General features: G+C 39.9%; 1 protein-coding gene across 11 annotated transcripts in view; it reads right to left on the minus strand.

Annotated features, from left to right (window-relative positions):
* The window catches only part of EBF1 (EBF transcription factor 1), a 401,593-nt gene that overhangs the window by 13,717 nt on the left and 369,202 nt on the right, over positions 1-18,674 (minus strand). For all 11 annotated transcript variants that reach the window (XM_055112837.3, XM_055112836.3, XM_008972405.5 and 8 more), the window contains exons 12-14: positions 4,501-4,566; positions 3,354-3,531; positions 2,538-2,717 (exon numbers count right to left, since the gene is read on the minus strand). In XM_055112837.3, coding sequence (XP_054968812.1) covers positions 2,538-2,717; positions 3,354-3,531; positions 4,501-4,566 — 424 coding nt within the window. The remainder of the gene's footprint in view (positions 1-2,537; positions 2,718-3,353; positions 3,532-4,500; positions 4,567-18,674) is intronic.

An 18,674-nucleotide genomic window follows, 5' to 3' on the forward strand; every position in this document is an offset into this window, starting at 1 on the left:
ATCAGTCCAAGGCACTACCCAATCCACACGCACTGAGTGCTTTATGGGGCAGAATGCAGAGCCACCATCCTCAGAATTTTCACAAACATTTTCTAAACTGTACTTTTTCTTTTAATGAGGCCAGCATTTTTATACATCTCTTAGGATTTGTAACTGTGAAAATATGCTCGATAATAACACCCATTTAAATTGCAAAACTCCTGCACTGGAGGTTTGATTTTTAAATATTCGTAGACTTGAAATCCTGCTGGTTCACTGAGGAAGGCAATTAATCTCATTGGCAAACGCGATCATTATGTGTATTTAGAGGTGGGGAGTTTTGGGGTGGGGGGCCAGTTAACAGAGGTAGAGGTAAAATATAGTCAAGCAGCTCCATTTGTTATAACATTATTAGTTATCAGCCACCACACCAGAAAGTGTGTTCACCAGTGGAATGTCTTTTTTATTCCATCAGAATTTTTCAACATGAGTGCTTTATGAATAATTAAATATTGCGGAGGCAAAAATTCAAATCAACTGGGCTTTGTGTTTATTGTTTTATTTGCATTTGTGCAGATAAAACCGTCCCATCTGAGAGCATATTTGAGAATTTAATACTATATTTGTGAGCACTGAGAAAATCAATTAATGGAAATTAAATGTTCAAAGTTTCACAGTCTGACAGATGCAATCTCAGGCTGAAGCGGCTGAGTGTCTGCACAGGCTTGGGGAGGAGAGCATTCCAAGCCCCTAAATTGAATTGCTACCATATAGCAATTAGTTTATTGATTTAATTAAGAATGCCACCTTTTAATTTTCAGGTCATGATCGAAACATTTTCTGATTGAATAAATCGGAGAACACTGAAATTATAGATCTCTATGAGAAACAATCTTTTGATAAATCAAAATCTAATGTGAAACTGATCCTAAACATTGACTTGTGAGTAGACAGACATAATATATGCAGATTATTTGGGGAGTTGTAAATGTTCAACAAACTGCTGATTCCAAACTAAGTTGAAATGTGTAATTTTGTGGACCTTGAGCAGAAAAATTCACCCAGAAAGTAAAAGTCTGTAAGTACATTTTCAGAAATAACTTCTCTTACAGGGCAAGAATGATCTTTCCTCTTTCAAAGAACTAGAACAATCCATACTTTCACTATGAGACAGGGCATCATTTGCTGTATTTTTAGCCAAGACTCCTTAAGAAATCATGAATATTCTTTAATTTAATGGTACACCTATCTATCCTTCCACAAATATCTAAGAGTTTGGCCACATTTTACACATCAGAAGAGTCACTCGCAATGTCCAAGATGAACTTCAAAGTCAGAGCGAGATCAAGAGATTGTGAGGACACAGGTTATGACATTTTATAGATAAGGAGGCCGGTTCTCCAAGGTTCTTTAGAAGCAATATAAATGTACCAAAATTTTTTTGTAGGCAAACTTCTTTAAGGCAGAGACAAGGCACCAAAGAACATTTTTTGTATGTGTATGTGGTTTTCTTTTTCTTTTTTTTAATCTTGCCAGATTTCTGGAAAAGTGTTTTGATTTGTTGTTGTTTTAAATATACACCAAACACAAACAAAGGGGAAAAATCCAAGCATTAAAAAATAAAGGAATCATATGTGTGTTCACCAGTGGAATGTCTTATTTTTTTTTATTCCATCGGAATTTTTCAACATGAGTGCTTTATGAATAATTATGAAGGGAGAGAAGTTAGGTTTTAGACTATTGTTACTATGTTATACCACCACCACCACCACGTTATTATCTTTGCATCACTATGATTATTAGATTTACTAAATGTGCCTCCATCCATGTGTCCGCCATCAGGACAAGCTCACTGTATGCGTTATCTTCTCTATGTCTCACAACACTGGATGGGGTGGGTGCTAGTTCCTTCCCAATTTTACAGATGAGAAAATTGAGGCTTGGAGAGGAAATGAACTTGCTTCCTTTTATGTAGCTAAAATAATCAGATGAAACAAGGCAAAACTAATAGATGTTTTGGGATTAAGTAGATGACAAATATGGTGTCCTCACTGTTTATGGGGTTTTTTTGTTTGCTTTTTTTTTTTTTCTTTGAGACGGAGTCTTGCTCTGTCACCCAGGCACTGGAGTGCAGTGGCACAATCATGGCTCACTGTAACCTTGAACTCCTGGGCTCAAGCAAACCTCCTGCCTCAGTTTCCTGAGTAGCTGGTGGTAACTGGTAGAAGTGGGAGTTAGTAACTGGGAGAAGCAGGAGTCAACCCATCTTCATCTAACTCCAAGCATGGGTTCCTGAAGCGACTTCATACAGCTGCTTTGGATGGTAGCAACATTCTGACTGTTAGGGAGACTTTGTAAGAATGAAGGTGAGCACTGGAGAGCGGAGATTCCTGCTGGAGACGATGGTGCCTTTAGCACCATCATCCAGGGGAGTGCCTTACAGGAGGGAAAGATGGGGGGGCCTCAGACCGAGAAGCCCTGCCCACTGGGCCACATGGCATGATGCCAAGTTCTTCTAGCGAAACGTTCAGGAACGCAGGATACGCATCTCTACTTACTGGCATAGGGGGAGTTGGCAGCTGAGCCGTTGAGGAAGGTGGGGGAGCCGCCCAAATTGGACATTGCGGCAGAGCCGTATCCGTTCATGCTTGTGGTGACGGAGTTATAGTTGGTCTGCTGGGGAGTGGTGCTCGGCACGTACCCGTGTGGTGATACGCTGCTTGAGTTGCGGGTGAAACCTGAGGGGTGGGGGCAAAACCGGAGGTGAGGGTGGCATTCAGATGGTGGCAATCCTGGAAGACTCGGGGAAAGGAAGGTCTCTGTTTCTGGCCCCGTCGCCGCAACCCAAAGGGAAGGGATTGGGTGATTCATGTGCGTGGGTTGGTGGTGCTAGCTCTGTGATTAAAATGGGAAGCGAGCGAAAGACACATTTCTTAGGAGATCATAAATACTTAGCAGGGCCGTGAGAAATGGCAATGCTGGGCCTATAAATTATCATTTTAGAGCAGAAATAAATCCCGATCTAAGAGATGTACCCTGGAGCTAACAGGTTCCTATTCCCTGGGCAAGAATGATGTGCTTTGGGCCCTCAAAACTTTAATTCCATCCCTCTCTGTGATCTGTCATTCATGGTTTATGGTGAAAAGTCAAACGTAGAGAGATGGCTAAATGCATGCATCCTTTCTAGCCCTCTATATTAGATTACCCGAATGATAGCTAGGACCAACATTGTACAATAATATCTTACACACACAAACTAAGAATCTCCCTTTTGGGATGAAAATAATTTTTTAATGTAAAAATTGTTCATGACCAATAAATGAGGAGATGGGGTGCTTAAGGTTGGGGAGGGAAGAGAAAAGCAAGCTTCTGACCCTGATTGGTGGCTTGTGATGCCTCGGAGACATTCACGGCCAGTTGTCCACTGAACGAATTCACGCCCATCATCCCTGCGTGGACCGAAGTGTTAGCAAGGGCCGGGAGTTGGTTGTGGTTGCGGGGAACACTGTACAGGGCCTCGGCAATGTCGGCCGCTCTCTTCAGAATGATTTCCTGAAAAGTCGAAGGAATATCCCCTTTAGCTGCGCCCAGTCATATTCCCAATAATACCGTTTTTTCAGTGCCAGGTACCGTGCTCAGGGTTTTCAATGGTCAGCTGCATTAACTTCTGTGACCCTCATGACAAACCTGTTATATTAGTCTCACCATCATCATGCCCGTATCCGAAATGGGGAAACTGAGGCTCAGAAAGTCAAAAACCTCACCGAAGTACACTCACCTATTTAAGAACAGAGCTGAGATTCATAAGCCCGTTTGTCTGACTTTGAAAGTCCATTATCTTAACTATACCTTCATACTACCTTACAGTCCATACAGGACAGCACCATGGGGTTTTCCATCCTTCCCAATAACATGTAGGAAGTCTGAGGTTACCCAGGGGGAGAGGAAGAGAGGCTGCAATTCACCTCCCCTATTGATGTTAAGGGAAGGCTGTAGATGACTACCTGCATTCCTGAGTATTAATGGGACTGTGTCCCCCAGACATTGACTCAGGTTACATGAAAAAGGAGTGAATGGTTTGTCAGACTCAGTTTCCTAAGCTATGTGAATCTTATACATGGAGTTCTATGAAACAGAAGCAGACAATACTATTCAGGCCTTGTTATACTTTTTGGAGACAAAATTAAACCCTCTTTCTCTTCCTAAATTTGCTTGAAAACCTGAGAGAAATAAAATAAAGCACCAGTAACTCTCCTCTTCAATTATGAAGTATGTTCCCACTAAAGATTAGTTTTAAATGGAGTACCTTTTCTCATACAGAAAATGATTCAGTGGAAAGGGCAATAAAAGGTTTACAAAAGAGGATTGAATCATCTTGCAACATGTTATATCTGAATTACTTATACTCTTAACTCATGCACATGGCTTTTATATTGTTTGTGCTTTCTCATTACGACGCGGAATCTGAGATCTTTAATTGCATGTGGCAGTCCACACAGGCTAGAAACCCACAGCGCTCACCTGGTTGTTGTGTGGCATCCCATACAGTGCTTCTACCAGATCCGCAGCCCTTTTGAGTATTACTTCCTGTCAAGAGAAAAGCAGATACAATCCTTTGAGTGAAGGCAGGTTGTCGTTATCTTTTGACATGATCACGTTCCAGTCCCTCTGGCCATACTTTGCCAAGGCACTGCTATAAAGGCCGTAGCTTGGGGAACCCCAGAAGGGCGTTAAATCACCAATTTATCCCTGTTCACATACACACTTAATTGAGTCAAAAGGTGAGCATCATTGGTACTGTGAGATAAAATACATCACTCAATAGTCTGCCATAGGCATGATAAAGCATTCATATGTTTATTGCTGAATACAATTCCTAGGTCATTTACTAGATTACTACAATCGATGTCATTCAGTGCGTGGTATGAATCCCTAAGATGTGTTTATTTTGCACTTAATTGCTTATTCCAGGAAACATGACCTTATCAGACAGGTCATTTTCGAGGGATTTCCAATCAATCTTCAGCTACTAGAAGCATGTAGTATTAAACTTCTTTTGTTTATCTCTCTTGGATGGCAGAGCCATAATATAAGAGGGTGATGTAGGAAACCCACATACTGAGGCAATGCACTGTTTGTCAAAAACTCTTATGAAAGGACTCTACTGTCCTCAGAAGCCCCCTCTGCACCAATTTTCATTACTGGCAGTATCTATTTCTTTAATAGCAATTATTTGCTATTTCAGTATTGTGTGATTTCCCCCATTTGCTCATTCATTCTCATCCTAGACAGATGCTTGGCTACTCATTTCAGTTGAAGAAAAAATATCTCCCTCTTTTTACTTAGGTGGACTTCCATATTTAGCCTGCATGCTTGGTTCTAATAATAGGGAGTACTCTACAAAGTGAGTGTGGTGCTAATATTTTTGGTTCTAACTAAAAGAAATCCCTCTCTTCATTTTTCCCTAATTTTCTTCAGATTCATTTCCACTAGAATGTGAAAAGAAAAGCAAAGTTAAGCTTGATGCATGTAAAAGGTAGGGGCTTGTCAGAGAACCAAACGTAAGGGTGTGGTAGGATCATCAGAGGTGATTTGCATGAAGATATGTTTACCATTTTTGACTGTGGGTAAAGTTTCAAACAGAAGTGTAACTTTAAATATTTTACACAATAGATTTCTACATGGAGAAGCAGTGCTGTTCAATTTTCACAGACTGCAGTCGCTGATCAGAAAATAGGGAGATAATCGCATTCATTTTGCTGTCACCATAGCCTCTTCAAAAATCCTTGAACAACTCTTGAAATGACAAGCTTTTAGATACATATTAGCATTTTTCAATTTTAAATTCTCTATAATATAAGATAAAGTAGTTGTCATACTACAGTAACTACTTATGACATATCTAATGTCCTAAATTCAAAAATAAGATAGTGGGGTTTTCAGTTCTCAATAAACATTTATGCTTGCCTTAAGCTGATAGACCCCCTTTATAAAACAGTTTAGTTATTTTTCATGTAGGGAGTAAAGAACATTATATAATCAAAGGGGTTTGATCCAATACATCTGAAATCATTTCTTTATTTTTTAATGTAAGCTACAAGCTAATTTACCACTTTTTGTTTGCCGTAGTAGTGTCTGACCACAGCAGTTAATAATTTACTATTGTACGGGCACACTAAACCCTATCCCCAGATCAAATTCAGCCTGTGTTGCCTTCACTAAGACCTCTTGGCTTTATCTGGCTCTTAGGAAAGATGAAAACAAAAAACAGGATCAAGTGAGTTTATTTATGAAGATTAGACTTCTCTAGGCCTATGTTCATTTATTTCTCCAAATAAATATTTATGCCAGTGTTGGGGCTTGGCAGGGAAGGTATTTTCCTTTCTTTCCATTTTAGGGGGGGAAAAAGCAAGTCTCCTGTTTGTCAAAAGCATCATGAGGCACAGAAAGAAACTGCACTTGTGAACTTCACTCTTGTAACACTATAATTGAGGACTTAGAGCAGTGTACCTTATTTTAATTAATTTCACAGAAGCAGGGAGGAGGGAAGTTCAAAATTAAACTCCAAGATCTTTGAAGTTTTCATAAGCCTGAAAACATACCATCTATCAGTATATATTATATATCCTTGGTGATAGAGTTTTTCAATGACAAAATCTACTTTTTTTTTCTCCTTATATCGATATCCAGAGCTCTCATCCCCATTTAATCCTTTGAGAATAAAACACGTGGATCTTGTTTCCTAAAGGAGCGTCCTTCTTTGATCCATGATGCTGCCTTCTTTGATCCACCATGCTGGGGCATGTTTTCCCATTGAGTACATTGCCATAGGTAGGTCATCAGTACAGCATCACTTCAGGCCAGCAGTCTTGGATTTGAGGAGTGTGAACCTGGATTTCTTGTCTTGAAAGGGACACCCTTAAATAATATCTTACCCATTAAAAAATATCCTTCACTGTAGTATCAACTTGTAAGGACTTAAGAAAGACTTGGTTGAGCTTTGCCCATGTGATTTGGCTTCTATTAGTTATTTCTGCAAATGGGAAGGAGAAAGGAAATTTCTGGCTCCTCCATGAGTTAGTGCAACGGACCTGCAAAGGGCTTGGATTTCGGTGACCAGAAAATTGCTCTCACCTCCATGTCATTATGCTCCCAGTGAACTAGCCCCCAAGCGTGTTTGTGTTGGGGATCTAATATATTGCCTTTCAATCAGAGCTGAGAGCCACTGAACACACAGACAGAACATGACGAGCAGGTCAGGAAAGCAATAAAGATTTTACAGAGCTGTCCAAGGTGCTAAATTTACTCAATAATGGGTTTGGCACCATAGTGTTAACCTCTCATTTACTACCAGTTTAAGGGACTAAATTGAAGTAGCTGACTTCATTTACCTTGAAATGTATATTTTATGACATTATGTAAGTAGATTGAAAGGGCACTGCAGTTTTAACAATTTAAAGGCTAAAGCATGTTTAAGATGAAACTTGAATATTTATTGTATATTGCACTTAAAGTATATAGAATGTTAAAATGTATTGATTAAATTTGTAAAAGGCATTATAAAAATGACAGGTAGTATAAAAGATGTATGCCTTTTAAAATCAAATTGATAGTGTATGCCATCTCTTCTGTGGTCACAAGTGTAATTTTTTTGCAGTTTTATATGGTGATTTGAAAAATCTGTAATTTCACATTAGGAAATGATTGAGCCTTGGATGTTAAAAAAAGAAATTTCCCATAAGGGGAAGAGCTGGATGTTTCATATAATCTTTTGTTTCTAAAATTGTTCTTAAATTCTTATTTTTTGTGGCATTAGGCAGGAGCACAGTCTAAGGATCTTTCATTTTAATATGCAATTTTAATATTTCTGAAAAGAAAGAGCACTTGACTAGTACTAATATCTAATGTTTCAAGGCATTTATTTGTCAGGGGAGATTTTCTCTTCTTTTCATAATGTTTAAAACGTCTCCCTGCTTGCAATTTCAAACATAAGAGTGGATATTAGACAATTCCAAGATAATTAATCCTATCCTTGGATTTTTTTTTAAAAAAAAAATCCCTTTTGGGATTTTAATTCCCTTTTGGGAATTAAAAAGACAAATACTAGTATCCTAAATATTGAAAAGCCCCAGAGTCTCCTTGTAGAGGTAATGTTTGTTCTCCAATCTACATTCTGAGTCAGACAATTTTTCTGCTCATGGCCTTGGATTTCTTCTCTCTTAAAGATACAGAAAAGCTTTACTCCTTAAAAACAACAACTACTTTTCACTGATTGATTTCATCTCACTATCAAAACGTGGCTTCACCTGTCTTGCTATGACCATAGGTTGATGGTTATGTGAGTGGGGTTCTATGCAGAAAACTGTGGATACATTATTCTTACTCTATTTAGAGTCTACAGAAATGTTAGGGAGACCGAAGGAGGAATGGGGTTCTAAGAAACAGTTCAAATGTAGCTGGCATGGGTTTTACTTATATTTTGGAAGCTTTATAATAAAAATGCTGAATGGGCTACAAATATAAAGGGAAGATTCAGCTTTACTTTCTACTTTGCAACCCAATTAGCAAATATTGTTTGAGCTTCTTGTTGCCCTTGTCTGTCATCATATGTGGATCTTATTCTCCAGCAACTTTCAGGGCACATTATCTTCCCAGCATCGACCTACAAAGTTTGATGAGAGTCACAAAAGATTGTCGCCATCATTTGGTCCTACCATCTTTGTCCAGTCATCTCTCCCTATGTATTTGAAGAACTGCTCTCTATGCTTGTCCTCCCCAGCCTAGAAGTAAAACATTTGGCTCCTTTCTATCTCCATACCTTCACTCCTTTTGCCTTCCCCTTTTTTTGGAGGGAATGCTGGCTTCAATCTGTGCCCACTGACAATGCCTCTCTCCATCCTCTGAAGCCTCGTACTGAAGGGGATCGTGATGGTATGGTAATGAAGGAGATCATTCTCATTTATTGAAAGTGGAGCAAGAACTCATTCAACCTTCATAGAAAGCCTCTTAAGGTATTCTTTCTATTACTATCTGGCAGATGAGGAAACTGACACTCAGAGAGGTCAGCTAACTTTCCCAAAGTTTCCATCACTGACTAGTGGCTGAGCATGGATTCAACCCCAGGCCTGTTAGACATCAGAGCCTGGCTCTTGAAAATCACACTGTTCTATCAGAAATAATTCCACCTTCACTGATACCCCAGCTCCTAATATCTCTATTTCCTCTGAAAAAGAGTGCTGACCATCTGTGTCACCCAGCACAGCACAGAAGTACATATTGACAGGTCATTCTGCTCTGATCTGAAGTGTGTTAGTCTTCATTCTCCAAAGCTAGACTGCAGACTTTTTGAGGCCAGTGATAGGTTCTTAATCTCCTTATCTAAGCTCCTACCATAATGTTTAGCAAACCACAAGTCTTGAGAAATTCATGTTGATGTGTTATTCTAAGATACAGTTACTGATTTTTAAAAGTACACACTTAATTTGTATGATGAAATGACAAAGTCATATTCGGCATGGTTTATAAAAGTAGAAGACTTAAATTTGGTGTTCCATTTAGCTACAGACTCTTAAATCCAATATATAAATTCCCAAAGGTCAAGTTTTCATCACTGTGAGTTTTTTTATGTCACTTTTTTATGAATTTGCTCTTTCATTCCTGCTGGCTTGGACTTACATTTTAATTTCGTGATTAATACAATGAATCATGTCTAGTACAGACATTATCTCAAGTTATAGGCTGCTAGCAACATGAGGTTGGTCCTTATGGTCCTCAGCCTTTTATTAGCTGTACTCTTAGGCCCTTGGAAATAGTTAGGTATTTGCACATTCATAGAAAGACACATTGGGAACAAGGCATATCATGACAAATATGCAGACATAGTTAACTCATCTTCTATTTTATGAGTTAAAAATCTTAGGATTATTCACCATCTGTGGGAGTCCTTCTCTTTAGCCTTTGACCTGAAATCTATAGCTAATAAGCTCAAGTTCACTGGCCACATCTAGCCTCCTAGAGTGAAGGGAAAGGTTGTCTAACTGGCCAATACTGGGCCCATTTATAAACCCAGTTCAATGTTTTGGGCAACTCAACCCCAGATGAGCATGGAAGATAGTCTGAACTTTCTTTTGTTCATAGCATGTGTAGGTCAACTCATAAAGCTGATAGATACCCATACACGAACACAACATTAATTTTCATGTTTCAGCATTAGATTTTGAGACTCTGGGAACTCCGCCCATAAAATTAAAGCCCAGGGATGCTTCAGTAATTTCAGAGGATAATCTGTGCTTGGCTTTATGCTTACCCAAGTAGGAAATGTTTTCAGGAATGTAGATTGAAACAGAAAAAAAAAAAAAACTACAAGCATCCATAATCAAAGTCAAGTTGAGTTGGGTGATTTCTGAGAAAGAAGCACAATACTTCTCTGTCACTGCACATTTCCCTGATACCCATTTATCACCAATCTACTTTGCTTTATCAGGGGATTCAAAATGTAGTGGCCAAATATCAGCAACACACAATGAAGTGAAATGAAAAAATCACTCTTGATGTAGAGATGATAAGCACCTATCAATGAAATCAGTATTGATTTCACTGCCTTCCTTCATATAGGGTTTACTGCAGGACCCAGATTTTGATGTGTGCATTCAGCTCCTAGACTTTAAGTCCTGGATCTTTCCCCACTGACTTCTGAAAGCCTGGGTGACATTACTGATTGGAAAGGCCGAATGCTGAGAAATTGATTGGAAGTTTCTTGCAGCCCATTTCCTGCAGAGCTGGATGTACAATGCAATAAGTACTAGTTGTCCTGAGATGTATTTCTTTGGAGGGTAGTTTTATATCCCAACTTCCTTTGTGTTTATTCAGCCAAATGGAAAATTCCACAATGGTAGACTTTGCATTCTAAAAAATCAGTATAATGAGGGCAGTGAGGGAAAGAGTAAAACAAACCAAAATAACACTTGGGCACCGTTTAGTTTCCCATCCTCTGAGACATTCCTCAAATTTTTCATTTTTCTTGTAATATAAACTTCTTGAAATAGAGCTTAGTGCAGATCATTAGAAGCCTTTAGTGTCACACTTTAAACACTCTTTACTTAGAAGACCTATGACTGAGAAGAGTCACTTACATTTAGCATGGATATAATTAAACATGTTTCTGTTGAAAGGGGCATTCTCATTATAGCTAAGGACCACTTTAGAGTAAATTGAAATGGAAAGGAGGAACATAAATGAGGTATAGGTAGCAAGTAGTTATTTGCAGGAAGGCATAAAATGCCAAATGTATAACAATTATATTTTACAACCCCACATTCTAAAGACTTCATAGTATTTTAGTATATAAGAAGATTCAGCTGAAGCTTCGACTGCCCTACAGAACATTCTAGCTAGCACATACTTTTTGCCCAGAGTCTTTTTAAAAACTGAAATTCAAACCACAGTAAAAATCTCTAGACATTTCCAGAACAAAGGAATTAAATATTTTGAAAGAGTCTACTGCTATTAATACCAAAGGCCAAGGCACCAAAAGCATTCTAGTCTAGAGAAAATGCAGCAGGAGGACCTCTTCTGAACCTCCTCTGATTTTAAAGTTGATTTTATGTTCAGATTAGATGACAGCCCTCTGACTTCTCAAACATATTATTATGAACCAGCATGCGGCGTGGTTGGAGGTAAACCAGAAAGCCTTGCCTTTGTTAAAAACATGGTATAGGAGACTCTGAATCATATGAAATTAAGCTAGCTTGTAAGCTAACGCGGCTATATCAACGTAAGACATACTAACTTACGTGATTGACTTTTACAATGGAAAGAAAAAGGCTGTTTTCAAGCAACTGTTATTGCCTCAATGGAAAAAAAAATCAATGAAAGTGAAATGAACAAGAGATTTTGTCTGAGTTGCAGTTAATACCACTGAGGAGCTATGGATATTAAAAGGTCAACAAATAAATTAGCCAGAGTGTTATGAAATGAATGATTTGGCTCATAATTTTATTGAGTGAAAATTGTTCGCTGCCTATTAGACCAGGTAATTTTTATCTGGTGCCTCAATTACTGTCCCGTAAGCAATAATATAGTTGTAAGAGCTGTTGGTTCGATCGCGTGACCTCTGAGAAGCTGGCTAGGACAGCTGACTTTACTATGATGGATAACTAAGCTTGGGCTCCATGAGGTGCCAAGCTTCCCTTTCCTGCAAGGGGATCTCATAAAAGAAACATTACAGCTTGATTCATTTTACCAAAATGTTTGACTTTTCAAGTGTCAGCAGTTAAGTATAAATTGTGAAACCAGGTATTTCTGAGAAGAGTTATGACAATGGCTTTCCCCTCCTTTTTTTTTTTTATTTGGTCTCCTGGCATTTTCTTCTAAATGGTGTCATGGTAATTGGTGAATGGGAGCCTGGGGTGCTTCCCGCCACAGATACAGTGAAAAATGGTGTCTGCACCCTTGTTGACTATGACCTGCTTGGAGGTACAGAGCTGAACTTGGTAACCTCTGGCGGGATCTTCTTATTCCAATTCATTGTACTGGTTTAAGACCAGCGCTGTGGGTTAGGTCCTGCTGAGTGCCTTGGAAATCGACTTTCTGATCAGGATAAAAGTCTCTGCTTAAAGAGAAAGCTCTGGACAGAGATGCCTTTTTCAGGGGTAGGTTGTAAAGTCAGCACATGAAACAAAAACGGCCTAGAGTCAAAATTACCCTTGAAAATCTTTTAAGTCACCTTTAAGTCGCCAAGGCCTGGGCTTTTAGAAAACACAAAAAGCCAAAAATTAACTACTTCTGTTTCTCTTTGTCTTTTGGCTGTGGCTTCTTTCCCTCAGCCAAGGCTGAATAAATACCGAGCTTAAAAGTAGAGGGACTGCTCAGTAAACAAAGAGATGTATTTGTCATGTACACATACGTGGATGTGTTTGTATGTTTGGTGTGTGTGTATACAAATGCACGTGCATATTTATATTTTTGGATGTATACTATAGGGAAACTTGAGTGACACGTTCCCATACTATACTTTATAGATACATAAGGGAGGCAAAAATATAATTTGCTTTTGCTTCTTCAACTGTTGAGCATGAACATCACCGGTTATTATATGTATCTCCAGACAAACGATATCTGTAAATGATAATTCTCAAGCCTTTACAGATGGTCCTGAGTATAACTGCAATTAAAATCCACTGCTTCAAGACTGTTGGGGCTTGGTACTTATTACTCTAATGCTCCACTGAAGTGTTACTCAGGGCTGAAAATAGTGAGCAAGACTTAAGACCTCCGAGTGTCTCCGTTCCTAAGGGCTTCAGTCTTTACGGGGAGGATGTTGGGTGGCTGGAGGTAGATATGAGTTCGCCTGTTGGTTCTCCTGTCACCTACCCTTGAACTAATGAGTAATTATGTTCAATGCCCCTGTATGCAGGGTATGATATGAAGTAAGTTACCCTTAATCCTCCCCATCAAGAACTCAGTCCTAAAAAGGAACTCGAAAGAGTTCCAGCACTGAGCTATTGGATAACGGTTACTGCAAGTCCCTCCCACAATGACTCTGCAGCTAAAGAGGGAAAGCATGGTACCCAGGGTTTGTCTGCATTTACATGTGAATTCTTCCTGCCGCTTCCACCTAGCTCAGCCCTTTGTGAGCTAACCTCAGGCCGAGGCCACCACTTGCCTCCTTCCCTAACCAGGCTGGAAGGGTTTTAAGACTGATTTTGTAAATTGGCTTTTTTTCTTAAAATCTCTTAATTCTGGGAGGCACTGCTTAGGGGATATAGGCTCTGGATCTGGAGTCCAATAGACTTGGCTCAAATCCATGTTCTGCGATGTATTAGCAGCGTAAACACATGCCTCTGTGTCCTCATCTGTAAAACAGAGTTAATACCAATACCTGGTTTAGTAGATTATATTTAGTTAGTGCTTATCAGGCAATAACCAGCAACATTATTAATAATCCCCATTTATTTTCCAAGGAACTCTGGCAAAATATATGCATTCTTACAGTCAATGTGTGTTGCGTGCCTTGAGTGCTATGCTTGAGATATAATCCTATTTTCAAAACTCTATAAAAGACTCTAAATGGACTACTGGTTAGGAAGTATGGGAAGTTAGGAAACCTCCACTTACTAGCTGCATAAGCTTGAGAAGGTTACTTGTCCTGTATAAACCTCAATTTCCTCATCTCTAAAATGGGAAGGAAACAATAATGACAAGCAGAAGAATTTGCCACAAAATAAGTCAGCTAAAGATAAATAACTTAAAGAGGTGAGAATTACAACTTTCATGGGGGTCATCGGCCTTTTTAGTGAAGCTACAACTTCTTTCCCCAGATAAATTACATGTGCAGGCATTTGTGTGTGCATGTTCATAATGCACACATGCACGCACACACACACAGGAATTCTAAATGCAATTTCAGGGGTACACAGATCCAGGCTAAACTCCCTGGATAAAAAGAAATATAAGTAGTAGTGGATACGGATACCAAGCCCCTAGACTGAGCATATTATCAAATGGGGAAATGGAATCTGCCTGTAAGTTTTCTGGTAGATACAGGAGAGAGTGGGGGAAATGGACAGCATTCCATAGCTTGTGTTTTTGACAAGAGAATGCAGAGATGTTTCCTGGAATCAAACTCAGGCATATTTTTTCTAAGAGCTGAATATACCATAAGATTTGCCATTTGTTTCTGTGTTTTCATCTGAGGAGGGTCACTTTCATTTCAGGATATAATGTTAATCGAGTTTCCTCAAATTAAAAAAGTAAATACACGAGAAAGAGAGATAGTGAGAGAGAGAGAGGCTAGTGTCAGTGTGGAAGATGAAGATGTTAAGTCGTTCTTCATCCTTTGCTGAAACCCTTAGTCATCTCCCTTTCTGCTAGGAGGCAATGTGGTTATGCAAAGATTTCTTATTTGTATTTTCACTGATGCAACTGCAGGTTTTGAATTACTGATAGTCTTTGCATAAAGACTAAAACAATAAAAGCATAATTAGAATACATTGTATACAGCCAACTCCAGTTTTATTTTGCCCCAGCTCTGTATTTATGATAAATCACTAAACATGAACGCTCTTTAGGGAGGGTGATTTTAGGTCTCGTCTCTCCACTGAGCAAAAACAGTGCCTGTGACTGGAGTCTGAATTTCAATTTTGCAAGTGTACAGTTGAAGTGAATAATATTTGGCACAATGCAGTGCACAACTGAGCCACTAAATGGCTGATTTACTAAATTATTATTAGATGAGCCCTTGCTGTTCCAAATGAAAGTGCAGTCACTGTCTTCCTTCATGGTGTGTTCAAATTGTTCTGTGTTTAAATATTCAGCATGAGGCTAATGTGAACTGATGAACTGAGACTATAAACATTCACTTTCAATATAGATAGAGCGACAGAGATGCAACATATCATGTGGCCAGCAGAGGTGAAAATGATTTATATTTAAGGATGTTGCTGCCTACTTCCATTACTTTAAGGTACTCTTAATTAGCCTGGTGTTTGAAATGACTAATTCACATGTACAGGGAGAGCCACTTCATAGAGACTGAGATTTTCGAATGCCAGTGAAGGAGAAGCTACCGTGAAGATTTGCTACCTCTGTATTTCCAAGGAAGCCTTGAGTTCCTTCACGGCAGGCTGGCCACACAGCACCACCAGAGTAGCATGTCTGCCAGAGATACTATGGCGCTTGACATTCAATGTGCTTTTGGAGACCCACCAAAAGGGTCCACAACCCCTCCTTCCCACCATCCACCCCACTGGTGTTCACCTCCCTTATAATTCCAACCTACTGCACAGCCAGCCACACTGGTACTTCAATCCCCATGTCACTGACTTCTTTACTGACACCTGCTGGAATGAACAACAACTTTTTGCTCCTTGGACAAATAGAACCCTCCTCTCTCTTCCCCTTTGAGGGCAGTTATAGGCAAGCACTTAAAATACTGTGATCACTTCCAGTAGATTAGAATTTTTTATTGGTGCTGTGTTGCCATAACAACATGAAGACAGCAGATGACTTAAGCTAAGCTTGCAAAGCAAAAGGCTGCTCATCTGGCAGTTAAAATGAATACAGTTCATTTCACAAGTTTCCCATATGGACTCTTAGTGTATGGTAATGAGGAGACCATATGGTGAGAGAAAATGCACTGAGAACAATTGGGTTCCACTGGCTGAGTGGGAAGTTGGGAGAGAAAACCCGGGTGAGAGATTCCGGTGTGCTCTCTGGGTTCAAGGTTTGGCGGAGGTTTGTTTGGGATGGTTGTTTTCCATAGGGGTTTCACGTTTCTTAATCCGTTCCTTAATATGTCAGCTGTGTGAAATGACAAACATCTTGCAAATTTTGCAATATCATTCATCACAAACTGTCAGCAGTGTTTGCAAATCTGACTTGCAAGATCTTTTAAATGTGTTGTTCTTAAAAGGCAACAGTACTAAGTTTTTAGACAAAGTGCAGGAAAATTTAAGCACTTCTGACAAGCAGAAACATTAACGGTAATCATTTTAAAAACACTCGCATCTTTTGCCTGCATGTTTAGCTGTAAATAATGCTCGAATGTATAAAAGCTTTAAAGTAAAAATGTAATAAATACTTTTTTTATGTTTCATAAAGGATAAAAAATGCTTTGAGCCATGTCTACGTGTTATCTATACCTACCAACATAGAAATGGATAGCTCCCATTCTCCTTACTACTAACCAGATTGGGGACCTAGGAGGACAGCTTGAAAAAGGCTCTGAAGTCAATTCTGTACTATACATGCTTCATAAAAGATGAATATAAATGCATTAGTTAGACACGGTGAGCTAAATTAGAAGGTCAGGCAGGGCTGGGAGGGCTGAAAAATCACACAACCAATGAGTGTAATTACTCTTTTTTAAGTCTATTAAGTGGTGTTGTTTTATCAAGGCTCAGGGGTATAGGACATGAAGAACAAGATAAAGTAATGTGTATTTATTACTCCCACTGGATCAATTTACCAGATATTTTCAGCTCCATAAAGCAAAATACACAAATGCAGCCTTTGTTACTTTTCCCAAACTGCTTTATTTTCTCTAAAAGAGGGGCTGGCTCTTGGAGAAAAGACATTGGCCCTGAGAAGGTCCCCAGGCCAAGCCTTCTCAGTAGGGAAACGAGAGAAAGCTGGTGAGAATCTACATAAGGATGGGGGCCAGGTGTCAGGTGTCTGCAGAGGAGACACCTCAAGGCAGGAGAAGTGGGAACTCAACATAGTGAAGGCAGTGAGGCTACCGACCCTGAGGGCCTGAGTTTGAATGGTAGTTTTCCCGCGTGCTAGTTGTGATGTCGTAGCAAGTCACTCAGATCTCTGGGGACTCTAACTTCTCATCTGTAAAATGGGGAACACCCACAGTGCAGGGATTAGTGGCCCCCATTTACTGGAGTCTCGCTAGATGCCAGGGATGCCTCTTGGCATAAATTATCTCATTAACACCTGACAACAATGCCGTGAGGCAGCTGCTTTACAGAGGAGAAACCTGAAGCATGGGAGGTTGAGTCATGTGTACCACGTAGGGGATCATGTTTCCAAAACGCACATCCTTCTGACTTGAGAGCCTACTCTCTTGGCCTCTATGATCTTCGAAAACCTTAATAATGCAGTGCTGGGCTCACAGTAGGCATGAAGTAAACATTCCTTGCTTCCTAGGATTCACAGCTGACACGCCTGACGCCAGCTAAGCTCAGGGCGCACTCTCACTCACTGCCTTAGGGCTAAGGCTCACTGACCACTCACGAAGGCAACTAACAAACCGCAAGGGGGCGGAGACATTTCTGACCTTGAACACAGAGAGCGCTCCTTGCCCAATGTGTCTGGATTGCATCACTGCGGCCATCAGCATCTCAGAATTTCTGATCGACCATGTTCCCCATCCCCTCCACCTCTAAATTATAAGAAAAGTCAACCTCGACCTCAAAGTTGGTCACATGTTCCTCCCTTTCCTGCCAGGATCCAGAGAGAAAGGCGAAACTATGAAACAGAACAGAATGCTGTGATTTAAAAACCTTAGCCTGCCCTTTTCTCCCTGTGTATATGAAAAAGGAAACCAAAAAACATCTGGGGTTAGCATAATCACAGTATTTTAAATTTGTGTGTACAGCAACTATCACTGATGGTGACTTTCAGGGACAAAATAATTTACAGAGCAGGATTCCGCTTGCTCCCGTTTTCCTATTTGGTAAATGGTAAAGATGTCTGCTGCCCCAGCCTCTCTCGCAGGAGAGAGACTCCAATAAAACAAAGCACGTCCAAGTTTTTTTGAAAAAGCACATGCCTGTATACAAAGGCATATTATTATGGAAAGCTGTCTGCTTGGTCTTTGGAGCAGTTTCATTTGACAGAATGTGTGGGTGGTTGTATGAATCTAGCTTTGTCTATTCACAAACACATGGGTTTAATAAAGAGGAGTTTGTTTTTTAAGGTGTGTGGTCCATAGCTCACTGAAACACTCCTGTTTGACAAACACTGACCATGATCCTAAGAAAGGCGCAGCCCATTTTTATCCCCCTAACAATGGACAGCAGGAGTATAAATCTCCCAAGTCCACAGGAATACCTTGTGCTGGCTCCATCCGCCACTTCCTGACCCTGCCCTTGAACTCTCGCTCCACTTTAACATTCAAAGCCAAGAGGACAGCCACTCGGCTCTGAGTCACACTGAGAGCTTCCTGGGGTGGGCTCCGGCCAGCCCTT

The sequence above is a fragment of the Pan paniscus genome, chromosome 4 (genome assembly GCF_029289425.2).
Source record: "Pan paniscus chromosome 4, NHGRI_mPanPan1-v2.0_pri, whole genome shotgun sequence".
NCBI lineage: Eukaryota > Metazoa > Chordata > Mammalia > Primates > Hominidae > Pan > Pan paniscus.